Consider the following 23,636-nt stretch of genomic DNA (forward strand, 5'->3'; position numbering starts at 1 on the left):
CACACAATTCCATCATCATGGCTGCTCACTTCGCCAACGTCAAGTCGGTCCTCAGCGGAGACACCTTTGTTCTCTCCAGCCCAAACAACCCTTCGCAAGAAAAGACATTCTCTCTTGCTTATGTCTCTGCTCCTCGGCTCAGCAAGGACGGTGATGAGCCGTACGCTTTCCAGTCCCGCGAATTTCTCCGGAATTTGACCGTCGGAAAGCCAATCAAGTTCACTGTCTTGTGTAAGATCTCATATCTCCTCATCATGTACCGCTGTGACTGTCTCGCATATTGGCTGACACATCTCAGATACCATCCCCAACTCGGGCCGGGAATACGGTACTGCTCAGCTTCAAGACGGCACCACTTTCCCAGAAGCGTCTGTCAAGGCTGGTTGGCTCAAGGTTAGAGAAGATGCTGGTAGAAAGGAAGAGTCCGAGGCTGCCCTGGCCATGATCGACACTCTCCGAATCTACGAGAGCGAGGCCAAGGACGAAGGCAAAGGTCTTTTTTCCGGCTCTGGCGGTGTTATTGAGGTCCAAAACGATCTCGGTGGGCCTGACTTCCTCAACAAGTGGAAGGGAAAGACGGTGGAGGGCGTTATCGAGCGCGTTATTAGCGGCGACCGATTGCTCGCTCGCCTACTCCTCACCGAGAAGAAGCATTGGCAAGTCATGACTCTGATTGCTGGCATCCGCACCCCATCGACGGCCCGAACGAACCCATCCAACGGACAAGTCCAGCCGGCCGAGGAGTTTGGAGATGAGGCCCGCGCCTTTGTCGAGTCTCGCCTCCTTCAGCGCCAGGTCAAGGTCAAGATTGTGGGTGTGAGCCCACAAGGACAGCTGGTTGCCGCTATCTTGCACCCCCGCGGAAACATTGCCGAGTTCCTTCTTCAAGAAGGTCTCGCTCGCTGCAATGACTTCCACTCCACCTTCCTTGGCCCCGATATGGCTCCTCTTCGGGCCGCAGAGGAGCAGGCCAAGTCTGCCCGTAAGCGCCTCCACAGAGCGTTTGTTCCCAAGGCTACCGACAACAAGGAGGCTGAGGCCACCGTCACGAAGATTGTTGGCGGCGATACCATCATTGTTCGTAACAAAACCGGTGCCGAGAAGAGAATCAGCTTGAGCAGTGTCCGCGGGCCCCGTGCCGGGGAGGCTTCAGAGGCACCATGGAGAGAGGAGGCCAAGGAGTTCTTGCGCAAGAAGCTCATTGGCAAACATGTCAAGGTGTCTGTCGACGGGACAAAGCCTGCTACTGATGACTTTGAGGCTCGTGAGGTTGCCACCGTTACCCAGGGCGGCAAGAACATCGGTCTGCAGCTTGTCGAGGGCGGTTACGCCACTGTTATCCGTCATCGCAAGGACGATACTGACCGCGCTCCCAACTACGATGAGCTCTTGGCCGCTCAAGAAAAGGCTCAGGAGGAGAAGAAGGGTATCTGGTCCGGCAAGTCTCCCAAGGTCAAGAACTACGTTGATGTGTCAGAGAGCGTCCAGAAGGCCAAGATCCAGGTTTCTACTCTTTCCCGGCAAAAGAAGGTCCCTGGCATCGTCGATTTCTGCAAGTCTGGCTCCCGCTTCACCATCCTCATCCCCCGCGAGGGCGTGAAGCTCACCCTCGTTTTGGCCGGCGTTCGTGCCCCCCGTGCGCCTGGTAGAAATGCGCAGGAGAAGGGTGAGCCCTTTGGCCAGGAGGCCTTGGACTTGGCCAATAAGCGTTGCAACCAGCGCGACTGCGAGATTGATGTTCATGACATCGACAAGGTTGGCGGCTTCATCGGTGACCTCTACGTTAACCGTGAGAGCTTTGCCAAGATTCTTGTCGAGGAGGGTCTTGCCTCCGTTCATGAGTACTCTGCTCAGAAGGCCGGCAACGCTTCCGAACTGCTTGCTGCCCAACAGCGTGCCAAGGAGGCCAGAAAAGGTCTCTGGAAGGACTGGGATCCGTCTCAGGATGCCCAAGAGGAGGAAGAGGCCGCCCCTGCCGAGTCTGCTGATGTTGATGTCACCATTGACAAGAAGCCAGAGGACTACCGCGATATTGTCATCACCAATGTTGACTCCAACGGCCGGATCAAGGTCCAAGAGATTGGCAAGGGCACCGCTGCTCTTGAGACGCTGATGAACAAGTTCCGCAGCTTCCACCTGAACCCCAGCAACAATGCTGGCCTCAAGGACAGCCCCAAGGCTGGAGACTTTGTTGCTGCCAAGTTCACTGAGGACGGTGAATGGTACAGAGCGCGCATCCGCTCCAACGATCGCACCGCGAAGGTGGCTGAGGTTGTGTACATCGACTATGGCAACACCGAGAAGCAGCCATGGTCCAAGCTCCGTCCCCTGAGCCCAGAGTTCAACACCCAGGCTTTGAAGGCCCAGGCGATTGATGCTCAGCTCTCGTTTGTCCAGCTTCCCGCCTCCCCCGACTACCTCAACGACGCCATCAACTACATCTACGAAATCACCGAGGGCAAGCAGCTTGTAGGCAGCTTCGACTTCATTGACTCCAAGGAGGGCGTCAGCTACATCACGATCTATGACCCCAAGGCTGAGGGTTCCCACAAGGTCACCGAGTCCCTCAATCGTAGGATCATTGAGGCTGGATGGGGCCTTGTCCCACGGAAGTTTAAGCGTTGGGAGAGCAGCAAGGCTTTCGAGTCTCTGGTGAAGAATCTCAAGGAGGCTGAGAAGGTGGCGAGTGATGCCCATCGGGGTATGTGGGAGTACGGTGAGCTCTATGAGGATTGAGAGGGGGTGGTTCTGGGCACGGGCATAAAGAGTGTGGGGGTTGGTGCCCGTTAGGTGTGGGCGATGACCGGGAGCTACTCCACGGGTTGTGGACGGACTACTCTTAGCAGGCAGGTTCGGGTTTGCGTAATGCTAGGTCATCATCATTATTATCATCATCATTGGTAGAATAAAAGTACTAAGTTGTGTTTGATGTTCATATGGCATATGTCAGGAGTCGGTGATGGTGTTGTAAGACAAGATATCCATTATATAAGCTTCTCCGCGCCGAGGAGAATAAAGGGTGAGGTTGAAGGTGGGTAGCGTCTTTTCTGACTTTTGGCTATTTGAGGAAGTGGATCTGGCCTGCAGGATCCAATCATGCCAATGGCTCGCGGCACGCCCGATGCTGGGTGTTCCTGGTCATGGCTGAGTAAGGGGGGGTTCTTGTTAGTGGTCCAAATCCCCACTGTCGGAGCTATGTCGGATGGCCAGGTCCGATGACAGCACTCGCGCGATTCCAAATGTCTGTGGTAGCTGCTGAGCTGAGCTTCTTGCCTCTGCAGTAGCGGGAATAGTTTGGATGGTTGTATGAGTGATCGCCATGTCAAGTCAGCCAACAACGGCCACCCTTCTCATCTGATGTTGAGCATGGGATTGGCTTCTCCGTGTTAAGTTTGAAGGAGGCGGCAGCGGCGAGGGGCATTGACTGCTTGGAAGACAAGGGGGGGGCGATGTCCGGGGCGCTCATGACGAAGATGCCCCGCTAAAAGCCGTAGAGAAAGTAGGATATTATCCGCAACGGTTCCCAACACTCCCTTGGGCATTCTTTCCATTGAACTCTTTTCTGACACATACCATCCTGCGACAAATTCCCTCTCCGTCTTCGTTTTGCTCTTTTCATTGCAGCAAACAACTCAGGCGTAACTCGTTTTTTTTTCTATATCGATACCCCCTCAAATCCTAATATCATCAAAATGTCCAACTCTCTTGAGCAGCTCAAGGCCACTGGCACCGTATGTTCCGTCCCTCCCCCGTCCAAATTACCCCGCCAAACCTTCCCCTCGTTGGGGATTGAGGCTTGATGAGCCCAACACACTTCGTCTGGGCGGTGTCGCGAAGCTGGTCTTTTCTGAAGCGGAAGCTTTGGTTTTGAGGACTGGGCTAACATGTTTGCTGTTCGTCTTGCTTTAGGTTGTTGTCAGTGACTCTGGTAAGCTACCTCCTGGACGATGCCTGTCTGGCAAGTCTCAACAATGCGGTGGCTAACATTGGTTTTCTAGGTGACTTTGCCTGTTAGTATTACCCTCGATTGCGTCTTCCTCGAACGACGACAACTACCCCTCCGCCTTCCTTTTGGATACAATACTCACATCTCTTCCAGCCATTGCCAAGTACAAGCCCCAGGATGCCACCACCAACCCCTCCCTGATTCTCGCCGCCACCAAGAAGGCCGAGTATGCCGCTCTCCTCGACGCTGCTGTCGAGAAGGCCAAGGCCGAGGGTGGTTCCGTTGACAGACAAGTCGACTCTGCTCTCGACCACCTCCTCGTCGAGTTCGGCCGCAAGATTCTTGAGATTGTCCCCGGCAAGGTCTCCACTGAGGTCGATGCCGCTTTCTCTTTCGACACCAAGAAGTCCGTTGACAAGGCTCTCCACCTCATCCAGGTATGAATTCTTGAGGTCAGAAATGTCGCCACGGAAAGCTAATGTTCCCCCAGCTCTACGAGAAGGCCGGTGTCTCCAAGGACCGCGTCCTGATCAAGATCGCCTCCACCTGGGAGGGTATCAAGGCCGCCGAGATCCTCCAGCGCGACCACGGCATCAACACCAACCTTACCCTCATGTTCTCTCTGGTCCAGGCCATCGCCGCCGCCGAGGCTGGCGCTTTCCTGATCTCCCCCTTCGTCGGCCGTATCCTCGACTGGTTCAAGGCTGCCCACAAGAAGGAGTACAAGAAGGAGGAGGACCCCGGTGTCGCCAGCGTCAAGAGCATCTTCAACTACTACAAGAAGTTTGGATACAAGACGATCGTCATGGGTGCCTCTTTCCGCAACACCGGTGAGATCACCGAGCTGGCTGGCTGCGACTACCTTACCATTTCTGTAAGCTATCTCCCTGTCTGTTTCCTATCAGACCTGTGGCTAATACGTTCTGTGCCAACAGCCCAACCTCCTCGAGGAGCTCATGAACTCCTCCGAGGCCGTCCCCCAGAAGCTCAACGCCGAGGGTGCTTCCGCTCTCGATATTGAGAAGAAGACCTACATCAACGACGAGCCCGCCTTCCGCTTCGACTTCAACGAGGACCAGATGGCTGTTGAGAAGCTCCGTGAGGGTATCAGCAAGTTCGCTGCTGATGCTGTCACGCTGAAGGATATCATCAAGGCCAAGGTTCAGGCTTAGATGGTTGAAGAGAGAAAAGGGATAATGATTAAAAAATGAATAAATACACTCGGGTTTCAAGCACAATTGCTGGTTAAAAAACTGGGATGGAATGACTTCTTTGATGAGCAATGGGCTGTTAGTTCAGTAATTGATTAATGGCTTTTGAGGCAATTTTGATGTTTGTGTGTGGTGTGGTCGAGGCGGCGTGAGAGATAAGATTAGTGTGGTGGTGGCTGATGACGTATAAGTGCGTTTTGAGGTCGATGATCTTGATACTCTAATAAAAACCTTTCGGTATTACATCTCATACCTATATCCTATATGTATCATGCTGAAGACAGACTATGGCGATATCGTGGAACATCACAGAATACGATTGATAAAATCTCTCTCTCTCTCTCTCTCTCTCTCTCTCTCTCTCTCTCTCTCTCTCTCTCTCTCTCTCTCTCTCTCTCTCTCTCTCTCTCTCTCTCTCTCTCTCTCTCTCTCTCTCTCTCTCTCTCTCTCTCTCTGTGTGTGTGTGTGTGTCTCTGTCTGTGTGTATGTCTGTGTGGGTGTGTGTGAGATTGTGTGTTATGGCTATGTACAATCTACTTATACCCAACTTGCTTGCCAAACCTGCCAATCCAATAGCTAAAAGCCAAAAACTCAACGCCGCTACAAATGCGCAATGCTTTGCCTGTAAGCAATAAAATAGACACCTAAAAACGCAGTGACCGCTTTTCTAATGCACGCAAACCGCCCCTTTACTGAGCATCATCCCCCGTGCTCATGTCATCACACCCCACCTGGACAATCTCATGCTTGATCTCCCCTTGCCCTCCTTCGGTAGTAGTAGTAACCGGGAGACTGATGACCAAAGCAGTCAACTTCTTCCCGTGCCCACACCCACTGTCCAACCCAAACGCATATCTGATGCCCCTTTCCTTTTTGGGCCGGTTACCTTTCTTATTGGAGCCCTTTTGTTTCTGGAAGTAGGGCGTGATATCCACATGGGGATCGACCTGCAGTCCGCGCCTAGCGTCGTGGCCGTAGATGACGATTGTTTTTTTGGAAGTATCGTGTGAAGAAGAAGGGGATAGGTGGTTTTGGTAGCGGCTCCTGGGGGGGCATTGTTAGTACACACGCAGAGCGAGGGGGGCATCAAGGGGGCAAGACAAACCAGGCTTTTGACCAGGGCTCCCCGTCGTCGGTGCTATCTACCGGTAGGGGAACCTCTTCTTCTTCCTCCTTGTCATCATCTTTGCCGTTGTTGTGGCCGTTGTTGTTGTTGTTGTTGTTGTTGTTGTTGTTGTTGTTGTTGTTGTTGTTGTTGTTGTTGTAAGAAGGGGCATATATCAAACTCCGCATATTCATCACCGCCCAGGGGTCTTGCTTTTCAAGGTCAAGACCTGGTACCAAACCACCGTGGACAACGACAACTTCGTTGAGGGGATTCCATGGCTGTTGCAGACCTTCATCCTCTTCGCCGCCATTGCCGCCCTTCTTTTTCTTGCCATCTTTGTGGTGTTTCTGCTCTGTCGATAACTGGGGGAGGTGCCCCAGCTGGCCAACGTGCAATATCACAGGGCGTTCTGCCAGCCATTTTAGTTGTGACTTTGATAGGCTTTTCGCGACAGACTTGGCGTGCTCGTCCTTTTGGTGCTCCTTTTGCCTGTCACGCTCCTTTTTGCCTTCTGTTTCGGCTGAGTCGCTGTCGTCCTGTTGCTGAGGCCAGTAGTCTAGCTTTTTGAGACCGTAGGCTGCTGCTAGGACACGGTCTTCGTGGTTTCCTCTCACTGCTGAGGCGCCGATGGACATGGCTAGGGCGACGACGCCTTTGCTGTCTGGGCCTTTGGTCACTAGGTCACCGACGAAGATGGCGTGGTCACCAGAGGTGGGGGAGAAGTTGAGTTTGGAGTAGAGGAGTTTCTGGAGAGGAAGCAGGTGACCGTGGACGTCGGAGATGATGATTAGGCGGCGGAGTGGGGGGTGGGAAGGGGGAAGGGGGGAGATGAGGTTTAGTGGTGGGGGAGGGGGGTGCTTGTGGTGTTTGTGGTTGCTAGCCGTGAGATCCATTTCTTCCTCCTCCTGACTGTTGGCGGAAGCACCGCCCATGGGGTGCTGAGAGGGATTCATTTTAAGGTTGTGATTGGTGTCCATGTCGATGTCGTGGGATGGTGGTGGTGGTGAGTGAGGTCTGGGTTGGGGTTCAAGGTGGGGTGCACCTATCGACCCTGAAGACGTCATCCCGCTTTGCCCATCTTCTTGCCCCTGCGTCGGTGGTGTCACTGTCACCACGACTTCTCCTGCAGCTTCTTGGTGGTGGTGTGGTTTGTGATGCCCTCTTCCAATCGTATCAAACACTCGTAGTGTAGATAGCTGGTTGAGGATTGGGAAGTGAATGGTGAACATGCATAATGTCAAAAATGACAGGGTGCCGAAGATTATGAACAGTGTCCGCCGTGGTGGTTGGCGGTTGAAAAGGTTGGTTATTGCCGGCATCGTGTTTTGGTCGTGTGACGAGCTGTTGCAACGGGAGTGCTGTTTTCTCGGTTTGCTGAAGGAAGGGTTCACGGAACCCCCATTTTGTCAAGGATCAATTGATGAAACCAAAAACCGTTTGAAAGGGGTGATCCAAAGTTGAAGTCGGTGAGAATAAGTAGCAGGTCCACGAGTCACTGACCCTTGGCCATGATGCGCAAAAGTCGGATGGTGGATATCTGATTTCTGTGCCACGGTCAATCGCTCCGGGGTCCTATTTTAGTGCTGCGTAGCAGGGGTCTCTTTTTTTGACTTTGCGCTGTCACGTTGCACCACCATTGGCTCTTGTTCGTCTGGGTGTTCAGATCGGAGAGGCCAAAGACTGTCGACTACCTGAAGTTTGTTGAAGAGAGTGTGCCTCCTTTGTCTGATGAGTTCTGAAGGGTGGAAGGAATGCTGTGCCGGATGTTTGGAAACGAAAGAGCATGCCGTCGCCTGCCGCTGACCTCTACCCCCAACAACACCCAAGTGACAGTCATGCCTCTTTGCCCAGAGTCTGATTTTGTTTTTGCCAAAACGCCTGCTATGCCCTAATGACCCAATTCAAATATAATACAGATATCGCACATATGTTTTCCTTATCCCATTACATTGCGCAACCCCGGGTATCGTCCCATGCTTTCCCATAGGTCTGCTATGACTTCTTCGCAGCAGCTTCCTGTGCTTCTCTGTATTTCCTGTTCTCAGCTTCTCTCCAGTCCTCTGGCGCCTTGTTGGTGCCGTCTGTCTCGCCGCGTGTCCCTGCGAAAGCAGACTTGCCCGCATACAACTGGTATCCCTCGCCGGTGTCCTCTGTCTTTTGGATCTTCGTGAAAGCAATGGGCTGGTTGCCTCTGAAGCGCTTGCGCATGTCGACCATGCCACGGCGGCATTCACCGAAGCCCTTCTTGAGTTGCTTGCACTTGAGCGGGAGGGTATCGACGAGAGGTTCGCGGAGGCAGTCGGCGGCCGAGTTGCGCTGCACCATGACGCATTCAGACTCTTGGAGGCATTGCGCCAAGGCGTCTCCTGGATACCAGAGGTTAGTTTCGAGAAGGCTGTAGCAATTGACAACGAGGAACGCACGAATATCTTTACATGAGCTGGTCGGCATCTTGAGGGCTGTGGAGGGGTTGTTGTACTGGTGATCGCTCTTCCGATGCGGCAGGCAAGGAATTAGACAGTGCTCGGCAAAGCACGGGCCGCGGGTGCAAAGCTGGCAGCTCAACCTTGATAAACACCATTAGGGTTAGGGTATCTGCAGTCTCACTTACACAAAGGTACAGACTAAGTTCATGTATGTTCATATAGCAACTTGTTTATACAGCTTTCTTCTGGTCATTGTATCCCGTAGAGTTGCCGCAATACTAATCCACCGAAAACTTGTTCAACAACTAAACAAAAGCTCACCCAACTGCTCACTCACCTCTGTCTGCAAGGAATGGACATCATCAGCCAGACACCATCACTTTGGAGTCTTGGTTTGTCTCACGATTACAGCTCTTTCACCCTCCTTGTCTTTTTCCTTCCCCTGGTGTCCTCTTCATCTGACCCATCGGGTCCGAACACCCCCAGAAAGTACAAACTCCTTACAGTGAAGAGAAATCCCTTTACCCACCGCACGTGTCAGCGAATATACCACAACAATGGATTGAACTTACAGTAGCACCCAAGTTTCCCCAAGTCATCTCGTTCCACCTCAACATCCCAACCGACTCTTCCCACCCAAGAATACGGCATGTAACAGCCATGTGTCCAATGTCAGCCAACCAGAGCGCCCAGAGGTAGCTCCTCACGACTTTGATCTCGGTGGTACTGTGAAGGACAAAGAGGCCGAGGAGGAAGGCGAGGAAGTACATGTTTCCTAGTTGTTGGGAGACCAGGAGGGATTGTTCTGGGAATGATAGCATGGGGGTTGGTGTTTGAGCTGCGAGGAAGTAACGGGGGAATACAACGGCGCCAATAGTGCCGGAGATGCTGAGGCATGTGGTTAGTGGGTGACGTCGGAAGCGACCAAAGAGATCTTACAGTGATATTGGCTCTGCTATTGTAAAGACAAATCGAGGGAACGCTGGAAGTTGGGAGGTCATTTTTGGGAGAGTGTCGTTGTCTATACAAGTTGGAGCGTGTGTATCAGAACTGAATTTCAATGACGCTGTCAACAAACTGAAGTGATGCAGTTACAGGATGCGAGTTTGAGGGAAGAGCCAATTGATGCGCAAAATGAGAACAGTATGAACTCGAATACAAAAAGTAGTAATATATCAGTCAAGCCTAGTTTTAAACACTCAATTCATGCCACGACTCCTGAGATCAACCGGCTTTCATAACCACGTCCCTCACCGTCGCGGGCCCTCCGCCTCCGTTCAGGCAACTAGAGGGTTAGGGTCACACCGACACCTCACCTGGCCAGTGCTCACCAGCGCACAGACAATTTGCAGTTTCCCCAAATTTTGCAGGCGTGCACAGACCACTCTCACTCAAGTACAAATTTAGCAAATCCCTACCAGAATTTCAACTCTCCTTTCTCTTTTTCTTCTCCATCCAAGTGCAGGGGTTTTACGCGTATCAGTGAGGATTCGTCCGAGATCGCGTTTTTGCTAGTTGAAAACTACATACCTGACCGCTCCTGCCAGGCTTGTACTGGTAGGGAATTTTTGTAACCTCTCTCTCCTTGTGGGATTTCTCATCTCTTCATTGCTGTCGGTCTGCGGATCGTGGTGAGGAAGACGTTGGTCATACATGACATGTGAAGCACTGGGCCGGGTTTGAAAGTTTATCCGAACATATAAAGTCTATTAGAATCAAGTCTTGCAACTGGGTATCACATTCTGCTTGTCTGATCAACAGCAAACCATGCCTACGCGGTATCCAAAACCACAACCTCAGCCTCGACTTCGCCAACACTTTCCACCCAGAGCTTATCTCCCTTGTTCACTCCTTCGATGAACGCTCCATCTCCCTCCTTCAATACAGCATCGTCTCTCCCATCCAACCTGATACTCGCCTTCCCTCCCTTGGTCATGGGCAAGTGAACAAAAACCTTCCTCTTGTTCTGCTCCGTCACATTCCCTCTTCCTCCCACAATCCATTCAAACTTGCCACCACCAGTGATAATCCCCGCCCCCATCAAGAAGTCAGCATGAATAGGAATTGTCCCTTCGACCACCGCCTCCGCCTTGGCCTCTTGCTCAGCAGTAGCGTCCACACCCCCCTTCAGCGGACTTAAAATCGTCACAAACCCTTTCCTCTTATCCTCCTCACTAAAATGCCTGGTATGATACCTCGGCTTCAGCCCTCTCTTCCAAGGCAAAGCCCAAATCTGCAAGAAGTGGACAGTATCCCTCCTGTGCTCGTTGAACTCTGAGTGAGCGATCCCCGTTCCGCCGGTGGTGAACTGGATGTCACCGCGCTTCATGCGGTAGAACTGATCGGGGGAGACATTGTCACCCTCGGCGCCTTTGGTGAGCATGGAGTCGCGGTGGGTGAGCTCGCCGGAGAGGATGTAGGAGAAGATTTCAAAGTCGCGGTGGGGGTGGGTTGGGAAGCCGGATTGGGGCTTTACGCGGTCTTCGTTGAGGACGCGGAGGGAGCCGAAGCTGGTGTAGGAGGGGTGGTACCAGTTTGCAAAGGAGAAGGAGTGGTAGGTGTTTAGCCAGCCGTGGTCCGAGTGGCCGCGGGTGGAGGAGAGATGGGGGGTGATTTTGGCGTGGTGGAGGGTGCGAGACATGGTTGTTTTGGCGGTGTTCATGTGTGATGGGGTGGTGATGTTGGGGTTGGTGGTTAGGCTTGTGAGGTGGGTTGTTAGGGTGAGGATGGTGGTGCCTGTGTATGTGGTCAAGATCTGAAGAATGTCAGGCTTGTAGTATGTGAGGATGATTGCGAAAAATGCGATGAGAATTGAGAGGAGAAGGAAAGGACGCCTCATATAGATTATAGGATTGCTTCTCGATGGAGGCGAGAAGAAGCTGGTAGACTCTGGATTGGGAGAGAAGTCGTGACACGATGCTTAAGTGAGATTGAGTGATCATATATTCATGTATTAGAGACCTAGGGTTCTAGATCATCATTTTCCGATCTCTGGATTGCTTTGTCTTCATGATGGTTGAGGGTGGTGGAGAGTTGCCTGCCGAGACTTGCTGACCGACGATTACCTCATGATTATCCTTCAGCTGCGGCATCGCGCCTCGGCTTTTGACGGCCCGATGAGTAAGCGTTCAACATAACAACATCAATGTTTCCTACTTGCAGGCTCGTCCATTCTCGTGAGGATCATGTTGAAAATCAACCTTTTGGTTTCGTTACGTCGCAGTATGGGACATTATCTGAACGAGAATGGAGGTGCCACCCTGCCCACATAATAATTGACACACAAACAAGTTGGCCCATATTTTATCTACACCTCAAAGGATGACTACTAGGCTTTTAAATAAAGTTAATAGGCCTTCGAGATAATTAAAAGGCCTTTAAAGGTATTTAAAAGGCCCTTTAGTTTACTTTCGATGCATGCTTTACAACATCATATGGGCCAACATACTTATGCGTATCAACTATTTGTGGTGAAGGAGGATGCTTGCTCCAAAATCCATTATAGCCACTGCCTCACCTGTTCGCAACTCTCACCCAATCATTTTGGTGACCTTCAATAATACCATTATGACCTCTTTGTCCCTGAAGTTGCCAAGTTACTGTCTGATACTAACGCTCACAAGAGAACTGATGCCGGAACAAAGCCATTGTTTTGACTACTGTCAATAACTCCCGACTACAATGCAGTTATATGCATCAATGATGTTGGCTTCACCTCGTGTATTTAAGGCCAACGCTGGTCGTGATGGCACTACAACAGCATCGTTTTACATCCCACATCTCAGCTTGCTTCAACATTCGTGTTATCGTAAAAGCTTGTCTCGATATCGACCTACTTAACCTTTGGGGTATAGAGATAAAGCTAGCCCTTTTTGACCATCAAAATGTGTCAACTCGAGCACAAGGCTTATACGGTGTGTACACACGTCTACGAGCATGCTGTTCCGTGTAAGTTGACTTCGAGGACGCGGGCTCGGTGTGACAACCCGGAGGTGATTACTAGTGCAAAATTCGGTTTCTGCCGAGAGTGCCGTGATTTCTACGCGCCTCTTGTAACTGACAGCCCTTACATCATCTTGAGCTACTGGGCTTACAAGGCTGAGCGTGGCATTAATTATGCTGTTCATCCTTCGTATGTCCCTAGTGCTGAGCTTTTCTGGGTATCTTGTGACCCTGCTGAAGAGTACCGGAAGCGTGTTCACTCTCCCCGTAATGATCTTTCCACCCTGGCCAAGGTCCTTCCTCGCTACAGAGGAGAGACACGGGATGAGTATCTTGAGCGCCTTCAGTATATCCGCCACGCTACATTGGAGTGGGCTGGGCGAAGGCGCAGGGAGCGGATTGAGAGTGAGGAGGTTGTCTACCCGCCGGCTGAGAACTCCCCCTCAAGACCGAGTCTGAGTGAGTCGTCGAGGCAATCTTCTCAGAACTCCATCACTGATCGAGAAGCCCCACAGGTTCATGATGAGACTCTGGCTCGATTATGCGGAACCTGGACGGGCATCTCTTCGAAGAACAACATCGCTAAACCCGAGCGAGAGGTACACTGGACACAACTGAGCGTTGAGTCAAATCAGGCGAGCGAGAACCTTTTTCCCGAGTCCGCTGGGTTTTCTCAGAACAATGATTTTGCTCAGTTTTCTCCTGGAATACAGCCCACTTCTCGGTTTTCATTCGACTAGGTGAGCAAGTCTCGTTGTCTGTATTTCTTTCAAGGTGAGATAACAACAAGAAGTGGGTTTGGAGTGAGCTGAGCGTTGAGTTAAATCGGCCTACAAGATAGGACTAACTTGTCTTTCTCTTAATCACGATTCCGCTGAGCTGTCTCTTTGCACAAGCCTCTTCTCGTTGTTCATTTGACGAAGGCAGGTGAGCCGTATTTAGTCGTGTGGATCTCCCTAAGGTAAGGTATATCGGTTGGCACCAAGTGGTGTCTCGATTGTAATAATTGATATTCTACTTTTGTTTTTTTCTTAATTGAGCCCTCCTCCCTCTTATTATTTTTTGTGCAGTGAATCATATATAGTTTTTCTCAATCTTTTTTGTCTCTTTCCAGTGCTAAATCACTGTAAGGGTTAGGGTCCGTAGAGTGACGTATCTCGGTATGACTCTTATCGGTGTACCACTTGGCGATAAGGAATTGCCCCGCGCCACCATTCGTGAAGCTTTGAAATAATGATTTAACAAGATCGTGTTGGAAAGCATACTATTGCTTGGAGCGGGAGATAGAGCCAGGTGTCTCTCAGTCTAATTGTTCCCATAAAAAGACCGGTGTTTGATTGAGCTGCGATCCAAGTCCTCATTCCACGAAACCTCCAACCATCAACGCTCCCTATTATCGCCAGTCGCAAACGCCCCGAAACCAAGCGCGCAATGGCAAAACCACAGGACGAGCTCCTGCGGCGGCCACTTTACCTCTACGACCTCCCACCAGACGTTACCACCACTCTGTCCCTCAAGACCGATGCCGATGCGAGCGGTAGACTGGCAGTTCAAGAGGATATCACAACAGCGACCCAAACTCCAAGCCCCGCGACGGCCGACAATGTGATCGGATCGCAAGCTTGTTCCCTTTGCAGTCTGTCGTTTGTCACAGTACAAGAGCAGCGAGATCATCTTAAGACCGATCTACACCACTACAACCTCAAGCAAAAGCTCCATGGCCTCAGCCCAGTCTCCGAGGCCGAGTTCGAAAAGCTTGTCGATGAGCTCGACGAGAGCATTTCAGGTTCCGAAAGCGAAGATAGCGAAGACGAAGAGGAGGATACCGGGCGCAAGGAGACCACTCTTACCGCTCTGTTGAAGAAACAGGCCAATCTGGTGGACAAGCGCAAACCGAATGACGAAGGTGACGACGTGGATGCAAAACAGAAGAAAGGCACGGGCAAGGCACCATTACTTTGGTTCGAGTCCCCCAAGCTGCCAGAAAAGACATACTATGGAATCTACAGAGCCCTGTTCACCGCCGAGGAGCTGGAAAATGAGGATGTCATCGTGGAGGCGATCAAGAAGAGACAGCTTGCGCCCATCTCCATGCCCAAGCCTCCAAAAGATGCGCAGTCTGTGCCGGCGAGCTACAATGGGCAGCACATATTTATGTGTATGATCGGAGGTGGCCATTTCGCTGCTATGGTTGTTTCACTGGCACCGAAGAAGAGCAAACACGGCACTACAGGCCCCTTGAACAGAGAAGCTGTTGTCCTGGCGCACAAGACGTTCCATCGGTATACCACTCGTCGCAAGCAGGGTGGCTCTCAGTCGGCGAACGATAACGCAAAGGGAACGGCCCACTCCGCTGGTTCGTCCCTTCGTCGTTACAACGAGCAGGCCTTGGTGGAGGATGTTCGAAATCTCCTGAAAGACTGGAAGAACCTCATTGACACCTCGGACCTCCTGTTCATCCGCGCAACTGGAATGACGAACCGGAGAACCCTTTTCGGTCCATATGAAGGCCAAGTCCTTCGCGCCAACGACCCTCGCATCCGAGGCTTCCCCTTCAACACGAGAAGAGCAACCCAGAACGAACTCATGCGGTCGTTTATCGAGCTCACCAGACTAAAAGTCAAGGAGATTCAGCCAGAACCAGAAGCATCGACTGCTGAGCCATCCAAGATTACAAAGCCAAAAGAGTCAAAGCCAGCGGCGCCGAAACTATCAGAAGAGGAAGAGGCGGCCATCTTCCACACCACCCAACTACAGTCCATCATCCGCCGGTCAAAACTCCCTGCCTTGTTGTCGTATTTGACCAACAACAAACTCGACGCCAACTTTGTCTTCCAACCAAAAGACACCCAACAAAACCATCACACTCCCACCCCTCTACACTTTGCCGCTTCGCAAAACTCGGCAGCGGTAATAGTAGGTCTCATTACCCGCGCCGGCGCTGATCCAACGATTCTCAACTCGGAAGGGAAAACTCCCTTTGATCTTGCCGGTGATCGCGCCACGCGGGATGCATTTAGGGTAGCGAGGTCAGAGGCAGGCGAGAAAAAGTGGGATTGGGAGGCTGCGCATGTTCCTGCTGCTCTGAAAAGGGAAGACGCAGATAAGCGAGCGGAGAGGGAGAAGAAGGAGGAGGAACAGAGGAGGAAGGCTGAGGAGGAGAGGCTGAAGAAGGAAGGGCCGGTGGTGAAGGAGGGTAAACCCAGGAGGGGGGGCGTGTTGGGAGGGGCTCCGCTGAATCAGAGGGAGGAGGAGACGAGGGGGTTGACGGCTGAGCAGAGGATGAAGTTGGATAGGGAAAGGAGGGCGAGGGCGGCGGAGGAGAGGATTAGGAGGTTGCAGGGGGGTGCGTGAGTGAGTGTGCGGTGGATGAGGTGATATGAATAATAGACCAAGATCTGGAGCTTCTTTGATGACATTTTGATGTTGACTCGGTGGTGATTGTTGCCCTATTTTTGGTTGTTTAAGCAACGGGATTCTTAGTCTATATCCAGTCATCGATTTCATCCAAGGGTTGCATAGGCAGTATGTGAAAGAGATTGTCCACAGCACTGAGAAACTTAACGAGATGTGCCTGGAAGCCATGACATTACCACCAGTGTCGAATTTTGATGGAGGATGCGGCAGATAAACAGCCGATGTGGTATCCCTGTATGAAATGCGTAAGATATGCCATGATTAAACAACAAATAGCAACAGTTTATTTATTATGACTTTTCACCGACGACTTTCCCGTCAGGTGCTTTCTTACAATATATGTACCTTACCAACGTTCGAGAAGAACTGATAGTTACTGTTGGACAGAGAGCAAATAGGTGCCATGCGGTTTGCCATATTCATCTTCTGGAAGACTAAAATAATGAAATCCATTACTTGTTGTCGCTCGACATTGAGTCTATTGGGGTTTGTTTATCAGGCCTTCGAACGGTGACATACCACCAGAATATCAACCATCATCACAATACGAAACAGAAAAGAAAAATGGAGAAGCCAGCAAAACGAATTTCCCATACCGGGAATTGAACCAGGGCTCCAGGGTGGTTCAGATTCCTCTTGACTGTTGTCAGTAGGTAGGTGAAAGCCTGGTATGCTAACCACTACACCATATGGGAGTTTATTGCTTGTTGAGAGGAGGTGTGGAATGAGTGGCTATAAGCTGGAAGGAGGGGAAGGAGAGAAGGAGTTGCGGCTGGCAGATGAGTAAGGAAGGGGTGGATTGGATGCTGGGGAAGGAACTAGGGCGGTGGGAAGGATGGAAGGGTTGGTTGGTGAGGAAGGTAAGGAGGGAATATGTGTGAAGGTGAAGAACGTATGATGAGAAGCTTCAAGCTACGCCGGTCTGTTCAGAATCTCGCCTGTAGCTGATGAGCAGATTTGATTGTGTCATTATTTCTCCACTTATAGTTCTGATGAATGGCTAGGGAGATACTACGGTGGCAGGCACAGACATGCTTGTCTTTATGAAGTTTTACATGACGTTGAACACACCAGTTCTTACCTAGTAGCCATTAATGCAGCTTGCAAACTGATAGCTTCATCAGATAAGCGGCCTCAAATCAACCAACTTCACGTCGACAAAAGTACCGCTCGACCATAGCAGGCCCGAATAAAGTTTCCGGAGTGCAGTTATCAAGCTTGACCGAATGAGAGGGACATGCTTTAAGGTTGTGTAGGTGGTCCCAATGCCTACAAATCTACAAGGTCTACGAGGCCGGCGGGATTTCAATGCTAACCTCCCACTGAATAGAGCTAAACTATTCTATTTGATGGGTGTGGGTGTGGGGTCTTCCTAACTGTCCTCGTACATAGGCCGGAAGACAGTCCGGCCGTGTCGACAGGACACGGTACCTCGAACACTTGGCTGAAGGCTGAGACTCACTTGTATGGATAGTAAAGCTTACAGCATGTTTATGATGACGAGTTTACCTGATACCAAAGCTGGTTCTTTTGCCTAGCAGTGGCCGGCGGTCACTCTATCAGACCAGCCGAGGTAATACAAACGCCAGTATAATATCACCTCAAACAGACGGAAACGGGCTGGCGTTCAAGCAGACGGGCAGGCAGCTGTCGTTGGACGTTATGTATACAAATTAAGTGGTTAAGAACGAGGCCGGTCGTCCGGGCCGGAAGGAAGACCCGGAACGGGACCTGAAAGGCGGTGATATGCGGCCATCTGGTGTGTGCCGCACTTTGCGCCCCCATCCAACGTTTGACAGCCGGTGGAGGGAGGATAAAAGCGGCCAATTCGTCTCTTTTTAGGCAGTCCAGATGGTCGGGTTGGCTACGCCGTGCCGTACCGTCCGTCTTTGAAAAGGTGCACTGAGCTTTGGATGAGTGATACAAACATGGTCGAGGACCAGAGGTCTGGTGTAACGAGGTAGGCACGACTGGTTAGGAAGGGGGTAAAGATCTGGTTTTTGTTTGCTTGCAATTTGATCGACCTGGGCAGCGGGCCGGCGCATCAGGATGAATATCCTGCCATGGGTATGACAGATGCAAAGTAGGATCGTAAAGGATCTTGGTATAGCGTATTCGCCGTTCGTGTGGTGTTGCTTTGTTTCATCCAGACCGCTGGGTTCTTGTTCAGAGCTTTGACTTGGTGTTATCGAGCCGGGCTCAGCTGGGAGGGATCGTGATTTTCCCAACCCAAGAGACGATGACACAAGAAATGCCGAAGTCGCAGCCACGAAGTAGGATCCCCATATCCGTATGGCTGGAATCGCCGCCTCGGTCTCATCAGACATCGGTGTTACCGGGTCTCCAAAACGCTTGAAGACTCCATACACCATGAACTTGTCCAGCGCACGATAACTTTGCGCTTTGAACCAGCTGTTGGTGGCTCGGGCCTTGGGTAATCTCAACATGCCTTGGGTGATGGACCACAACTGAATGGTCTCTTTCTCGCAGGCGAAGCTATCTGCACATTCTTGCGGTGGCCAGAGCTTTGGTTCATGTGTGTTCCAGCGTTGGATACGAATGTGATGGCTTCAACTCGAAACAAGACTGAGGAACCCCTGAGCAGAACACAACAAGGGGTTGTGCTTGGCATAACTCTCCGTCGTTGCACCACCTGTCTGAACTTGGAAAGAAACGCCTGGCGATGGTTGCTCTTGGCAGTGCGTGCTCCAAGCGAGTTGTGGGGGTTACACCCTGTCCCTGTCGCGATGTCTCGCTCGTCCACCAGTTCTCGTCAAAGTGCCCGGACACCGAGCTATCAGCGTACCATTTGTCATTAGCAAGAAGCTATTCACAATTACTGCGTATGCGAGAAGAATGTCTGTGATGAACGTTTTTGAGAGTTGAGTTGACACTGAAGGCGGCGTTTCGGGCGGCTCCTAGACGCCTTCAAGGGCTGGGTGGGCGGTTGTCAGAAACGGAGGCTGCCGATCAACCCGATCTGACCGGGCGATTCGCTGGCGGCAGCGCCTCGTGGACCCAGGAACCGCGAATTTGGCGAGCGTCAACCGGGGATTTTCTTGCTGGATTGCTCCTATTTTGGGACTACACTAAAACGGCACCAGTGCTTGATATGAACGGCAAGCTATGTTCGTTTCTCGATGATGCCAGTTGAACCCGTGACAGCTGTGTTGAAATTGCAGACTCCATCTCGTCGTCAAAGCGGCCGATACTAGGAGAATTGGCCGTCCAGCAGATATTGGAGATCGGCAGCTCGATGAGTCCGTGGATACCGTTGCAATGTGATCCAGTTTTCCCTATTTCGTTGAAGGTCGTGACTGTGAAAAGCGCACAGGACGCTCCGTGGTCAGCCGTCAGTGTAGCAGTGCATATGATCGTTTGGCCTCTGCGAAATTGAGTTCACGATGCTTCTGGACATCAGTGACATCGTGGAAAGGGAACAATGTTCCAGTGGAGACGTCGGTCCGAGAAAAGCGGCTCATGTTGATTGGTCAGATATCCCCGACCCAGACTCTGATGGGCTGGTCAGACCTGAAACATGAAACTGCTGGCGCCAGTCCAGGGACAACTGACAGCGGGTGCGGTGAAACGCGGCACTTCGATTCTGCGGACACCCGTTCGATTACGGAGTACTAGGTAGCGATTCTTTGTGTTGGCTGCACTCACAGACACAGAAATAATACCAGCTCAGCTGACCTCAATTAACGAGTGTATTTTTGAAGTTATTCTGAGCATTGACAATATCTCTTAGCAGCGGAGATGAGGCGACAACTCGTTTGTGAGCCCCTTTTCCATCAGTCGATAAACTCGGACGCTACTCCCGGCGTGGACAGTTCGGAGGTCCGGTTGTTGGAATGACGAACAGGGTTGACTCTTGAACAAGCAAGTCGGGCCGTGATTGAGCATCGTTTTGGGAAACGCTTCATTGTGGGGAATAACGAACCACAGCCGTTTTGGGCGGAGGTGGAGTTTTGATGATCGGTTCCTGGTAGCCAACGATCCCAGAGCCGAACGCTGGGGAAATCCAGGAACATCGCTGAAGCAGAGAGGGCTGCCAGAAGTCGAGCAATGACAGAAGGATCAATTGGAAGTCAGCAGCTGCAGCCCAAAATGCATCGTGCGGGAATGGCTTCGTACCTGCAGTAGCGTCACCGTTCGAGTGTGGCTGAGCAGCCTGAAGCAGACAGCCACCTGTTTCAAGCTTTTGGGCAAGTCCCCATTTTGCCTGCACCATCAAGGTGCCATCCGCGTGCTCATCACGGCCTTCCTTTGCCGGAATCACTCTGTGTACGGTGAAGGCACAGGACGTAAAGGGGTACGTGCTCGTGCTCAACATTCAATATCATCACAGAAAATGGATCCTATCTCGTGTCCGGCAGCATGGCTCTGCTTACCCAGCAACGAGAATAGGGTTACCGACATGAAGAATTCCCGGATTGGAGCACGGTGAGCTGTGACAGAGAGGCAACAGGGAAATGCTCATCGCATTCGCCCTTTTTGCCGCAGGTAGGCCTCTTGCCGCTCACGCAGAGCCATTTATAATTGCAGTGCCTGAACTGGCCCTTTTACAGGACAGCAGTGAGAGAGTAAGACATTCCCTTTCCGTTCAGACGTCGAGATGTGTAACCGATTGGGCCACATCGATGGGCAGCTTTCAAAGCCTTCAGCCAACCCCTTGACCAGATCTCTAGCGCACCCCTGTCACTTACCAGCACCCCCTGCCTGCCGCCCCTGGAGCCGCGCGCCACCAGGAGACAGCAGGGCATTTTCAATGTGGAGACGACTGTTTTCGTGAACTTTGGCCCTCACCTCACCCCTCGCCAAACGTCACATCGCCAGAGGAGCAAAGGGTCCTAGCGCCCACGAAGCCCTCACTGGCTGCCATGTTGGGCCGTTCTGCCCGTCCCCAACCACACAGGGTGTGAATGCAGTTGCTAGGAGATGCTGGTCTGGCTGGTCCACGGCCTTGTCTGGGCCAGACTCTCCACCATGAAGTGACATGAGTTCTCCTTTGCATGGGGGGTCATGGACCCGATGTTATGCCCTCATGTTGGTATAAACAGAGTCCTGCCCTCGTCTCCGTTCCCGCTCTTCTCTTTCTCGGTCAGTAGTGTTCAAACGTTTTGTGGTGTGGCATTTCCTTTACCTTACTCTAACCAACAACCGACGGCAAAGTCATTCGCTTCTTTGCCTCAAGCTTCTTTTCTTTTTCCCACCATCATTGGATTTCCTTGTCGACACAATCGTTCAGACGACATCATCATTTTAAGCCAGCATTGTATCTGAAGGCGCAAGGTTCGCCCGATATTCTACCGGCATTCATTCAGCCCACCGCCATAAACTATACTCGGTCTATCGTTCTACTGTCCATATTGACACGCAGCTCGTCACCATGAAGAGCTATATCCCCCTTATCGCCCTCGCGGCCGGCGTAGAGGCCACTGTAAGTTGAAAGATCGTCATCTCTTCTACACCTGGCTCAGTCGCTTACACCTCCAACAGTTCAAGAAGGCTCCTGCTTTCACCTGCCCCGAGAACATCGACAACAAGTGTACCCCTAAGCAGCAATCTGGCTTCGACTGGGCTGATCTCATTCCTGGTCCGTTCGCCAACTACGGAGACTTCACCTTCAAGGGCTTCGAGTGCGGCAGTGACGGAAATAAGGGTCGTTTCGACTCTCGCCCCGGCAGCGGCAAGTTCATTGGTGGTACTTGCCACCCTGAGAAGAACAAGTCTCCATCTTTCGGCTGCGGTCCCGTTGTCGACAAGTTCTCCCTCGGTACCATTGTTGTCCAGCCCGAGTTCGACTGCGATCTCGAGTTCCACTATGACATGCCCAACGGCTCTGTCTGCAAGACTCGCCACGCTTGCAAGAAGTCCGGTACCACCATCAAGAACAAGCAGTGCGGTGGTGCCAAGAATGTCACCATCATCTTCCCTCCTCAGAACAAGCCCAAGAAGAGCTGCGCCATCAAGGTCCCCACTGTCTCTTTCGACTGCAACACTGCCTCCAGCACCAAGCCTGTGACCACCCAGCCCGCGACTACCAAGCCTGCCACCACCACTGCCGTTGTCACCACTCCTGCCGATGTGACCAGCACCGCCCCTGTGGAGACCTCGCCCGCTGAGACCGAGACTTCTACTGCTATTGTTCCGGGCGAGACTTCCACTGCTGTCCTTCCCGAGACCACTGCCCCTGCTGAGGAGACTTCCACTGTCCCTGCCGAGGAGTCTACGGCTACCGTCCCCGCCGAGGAGACCTCCACTGTCCCTGCTGAGGAGTCCACCGCCACCGTTCCCGCTGAGGAGACTGCTACGGTCCCTGCTGAGGAGACCACCACTGCTCCTGCTGAGGAGACCGCTACTGTTCCCGCTGAGGAGACCACCACTGCCCCCGCCGAGGAGACGGCCACCGAGCCTGCTGGTGAGACTACTACTGAGGTTGCCGGCGAGACCACTAGCACTGAGCCTGCCGCCATCACCACTCCCATCACCACCGTGATCACCACCGAGTTCGAGACCATCTCCACCATCTTCACCACTCAGACCGAGACCATCACCCAGTGCGAGCCTACCGTCCCTGACTGCCCGGCCAACTCCATCAAGACCACAATCGTGACCGTTCCCGTCTCCACCACCATCTGCCCCGTCACCGAGACTCTCACCACTGTCATCGAGACCCCTATTGTTGAGGAGACCTCTGCCCCCGCCCCTGTCGAGACTTCTCCTGCCGCTGGCGAGACCACCCCTGCTGCTGGCGAGACCACTGTCCCTGCTCCTGGTGTTACCGAGACCCCCGCCACCACCGTCATTGACATCCCCACCACTGGCATTGTCACCTCTGTCAAGCCCGTCGAGACTCTCCCTTGCCCTGAGGTTGTCCCCTCGTGCTTGAACACCTTCCTCTTCCAGGTCGGCTGCTCTGATAACACTGATGCGGGGTGCTACTGCCCCGATGCTCTCTTCGTCAAGAACGTCTACGACTGCTTGTACGCCCACGGTGGTTCCGATCAGATCATCTCCGAGGCCGTCATCTTCTTCCAGGGTCTCTGCGCTCCTTGGGCTGGTGGTAACCCCGCCGTAGTCACGGCTCCTACTGTCACCACCTACCTCACCATCACCGCCACTCCCACTGTTGCTCCCATCTACACCACCATCACCATCGACACCACCACTGTTGTTCCCTGCACTGATGATGCCGGTGTTGAGATCCCCGGTAGCAGCACCACCGTTGTCATTGCCACCACCGTCCCCGTTCCCGAGATCGGCTTCACCACTGGCACTGCCGGCGTTGTTGATGTTGTTCCCATCACCGCTGCCCCCATCGTCGACGGCGGTCTCCCCGGTGTTCCTGGCAACAACGGTGGCGGTGCCATCATCACTGCCAACGGCACCACCATCTCGGTCCCCACCGGCACTGAAGGCCTCGTCCGCCCCACCCAGAGCGTCGTCCTCGCCGGTGGTGAGCGTGTTGCCGCCAGCTTCGGCCTTGCTGCCGTCGTCGCGGCTTTCGCTGCCTTTGCCCTCTAAATCTTTTGATTTGAGCGGCTACAAAACGTGTACACTACAAACCCCATTTCCTTATT

The 23,636-nt window shown here is 52.4% G+C and overlaps 10 protein-coding genes and 1 non-coding gene across 11 annotated transcripts; 6 read left to right on the plus strand and 5 right to left on the minus strand.

Annotated features, from left to right (window-relative positions):
• Window positions 1-17: 17 nt before the first annotated feature.
• Window positions 18-2,975, plus strand: QC761_117410 (uncharacterized protein; the record flags this gene model as incomplete). The annotated part of the gene is made up of 2 exons (XM_062875022.1): window positions 18-231; window positions 299-2,975. 2 exons carry the CDS (start codon window positions 18-20, stop codon window positions 2,734-2,736), a joined length of 2,652 nt encoding a protein of 883 aa, XP_062738246.1. The 3' UTR covers window positions 2,737-2,975.
• A 317-nt stretch (window positions 2,976-3,292) lies between these two features.
• On the plus strand, window positions 3,293-5,477 carry TAL1 (Transaldolase). The gene is made up of 5 exons (XM_062875023.1): window positions 3,293-3,731; window positions 3,910-3,940; window positions 4,100-4,383; window positions 4,437-4,820; window positions 4,882-5,477. Exons 1-5 carry the CDS (start codon window positions 3,693-3,695, stop codon window positions 5,116-5,118), a joined length of 975 nt encoding a protein of 324 aa, XP_062738247.1. The 5' UTR covers window positions 3,293-3,692; the 3' UTR covers window positions 5,119-5,477.
• Window positions 5,478-5,846: 369 nt separating this feature from the next.
• On the minus strand, window positions 5,847-7,584 carry QC761_117430 (uncharacterized protein; the record flags this gene model as incomplete). Its single annotated transcript, XM_062875024.1, has 3 exons — window positions 5,847-6,201; window positions 6,263-6,409; window positions 6,437-7,584. 3 exons carry the CDS (start codon window positions 7,582-7,584, stop codon window positions 5,847-5,849), a joined length of 1,650 nt encoding a protein of 549 aa, XP_062738248.1.
• Window positions 7,585-7,954: 370 nt separating this feature from the next.
• Window positions 7,955-8,751, minus strand: QC761_117440 (uncharacterized protein). The gene is made up of 2 exons (XM_062875025.1): window positions 8,689-8,751; window positions 7,955-8,631 (listed from the first exon to the last, which is right to left on the minus strand). Exons 1-2 carry the CDS (start codon window positions 8,714-8,716, stop codon window positions 8,258-8,260), a joined length of 402 nt encoding a protein of 133 aa, XP_062738249.1. The 5' UTR covers window positions 8,717-8,751; the 3' UTR covers window positions 7,955-8,257.
• Window positions 8,752-8,831: 80 nt separating this feature from the next.
• On the minus strand, window positions 8,832-10,041 carry QC761_117450 (uncharacterized protein). Its single transcript, XM_062875026.1, has 3 exons — window positions 9,631-10,041; window positions 9,264-9,579; window positions 8,832-9,210 (listed from the first exon to the last, which is right to left on the minus strand). The coding sequence occupies exons 1-3, from the start codon at window positions 9,690-9,692 to the stop codon at window positions 9,097-9,099; spliced, it is 492 nt and encodes a 163-aa protein (XP_062738250.1). The 5' UTR covers window positions 9,693-10,041; the 3' UTR covers window positions 8,832-9,096.
• Window positions 10,042-10,462: 421 nt separating this feature from the next.
• Window positions 10,463-11,530, minus strand: QC761_117460 (uncharacterized protein; the record flags this gene model as incomplete). Its single annotated transcript, XM_062875027.1, has 1 exon — window positions 10,463-11,530. One exon carries the CDS (start codon window positions 11,528-11,530, stop codon window positions 10,463-10,465), a length of 1,068 nt encoding a protein of 355 aa, XP_062738251.1.
• A 1,045-nt stretch (window positions 11,531-12,575) lies between these two features.
• On the plus strand, window positions 12,576-13,373 carry QC761_117465 (uncharacterized protein; the record flags this gene model as incomplete). Its single annotated transcript, XM_062875028.1, has 1 exon — window positions 12,576-13,373. One exon carries the CDS (start codon window positions 12,576-12,578, stop codon window positions 13,371-13,373), a length of 798 nt encoding a protein of 265 aa, XP_062738252.1.
• Window positions 13,374-14,064: 691 nt separating this feature from the next.
• QC761_117470 (uncharacterized protein) lies at window positions 14,065-15,987 on the plus strand (the record flags this gene model as incomplete). The annotated part of the gene is made up of 1 exon (XM_062875029.1): window positions 14,065-15,987. One exon carries the CDS (start codon window positions 14,065-14,067, stop codon window positions 15,985-15,987), a length of 1,923 nt encoding a protein of 640 aa, XP_062738253.1.
• Window positions 15,988-16,637: 650 nt separating this feature from the next.
• QC761_0019730 lies at window positions 16,638-16,745 on the plus strand. The gene has a single exon. It is a non-coding gene; the product is annotated as a tRNA-Glu (tRNA).
• A 1,002-nt stretch (window positions 16,746-17,747) lies between these two features.
• On the minus strand, window positions 17,748-19,976 carry QC761_0019740 (uncharacterized protein; the record flags this gene model as incomplete). The annotated part of the gene is made up of 2 exons (XM_062872060.1): window positions 17,748-19,654; window positions 19,864-19,976. 2 exons carry the CDS (start codon window positions 19,974-19,976, stop codon window positions 19,576-19,578), a joined length of 192 nt encoding a protein of 63 aa, XP_062738254.1. The 3' UTR covers window positions 17,748-19,575.
• A 699-nt stretch (window positions 19,977-20,675) lies between these two features.
• On the plus strand, window positions 20,676-23,580 carry QC761_117480 (uncharacterized protein; the record flags this gene model as incomplete). Its single annotated transcript, XM_062875030.1, has 2 exons — window positions 20,676-21,493; window positions 21,553-23,580. The coding sequence occupies exons 1-2, from the start codon at window positions 21,443-21,445 to the stop codon at window positions 23,578-23,580; spliced, it is 2,079 nt and encodes a 692-aa protein (XP_062738255.1). The 5' UTR covers window positions 20,676-21,442.
• Between the last annotated feature and the right edge of the window lie 56 nt (window positions 23,581-23,636).

This window comes from Podospora bellae-mahoneyi (assembly GCF_035222275.1).
Source record: "Podospora bellae-mahoneyi strain CBS 112042 chromosome 1 map unlocalized CBS112042p_1, whole genome shotgun sequence".
In the NCBI taxonomy this organism is placed as follows: Eukaryota; Fungi; Ascomycota; class Sordariomycetes; order Sordariales; family Podosporaceae; genus Podospora; species Podospora bellae-mahoneyi.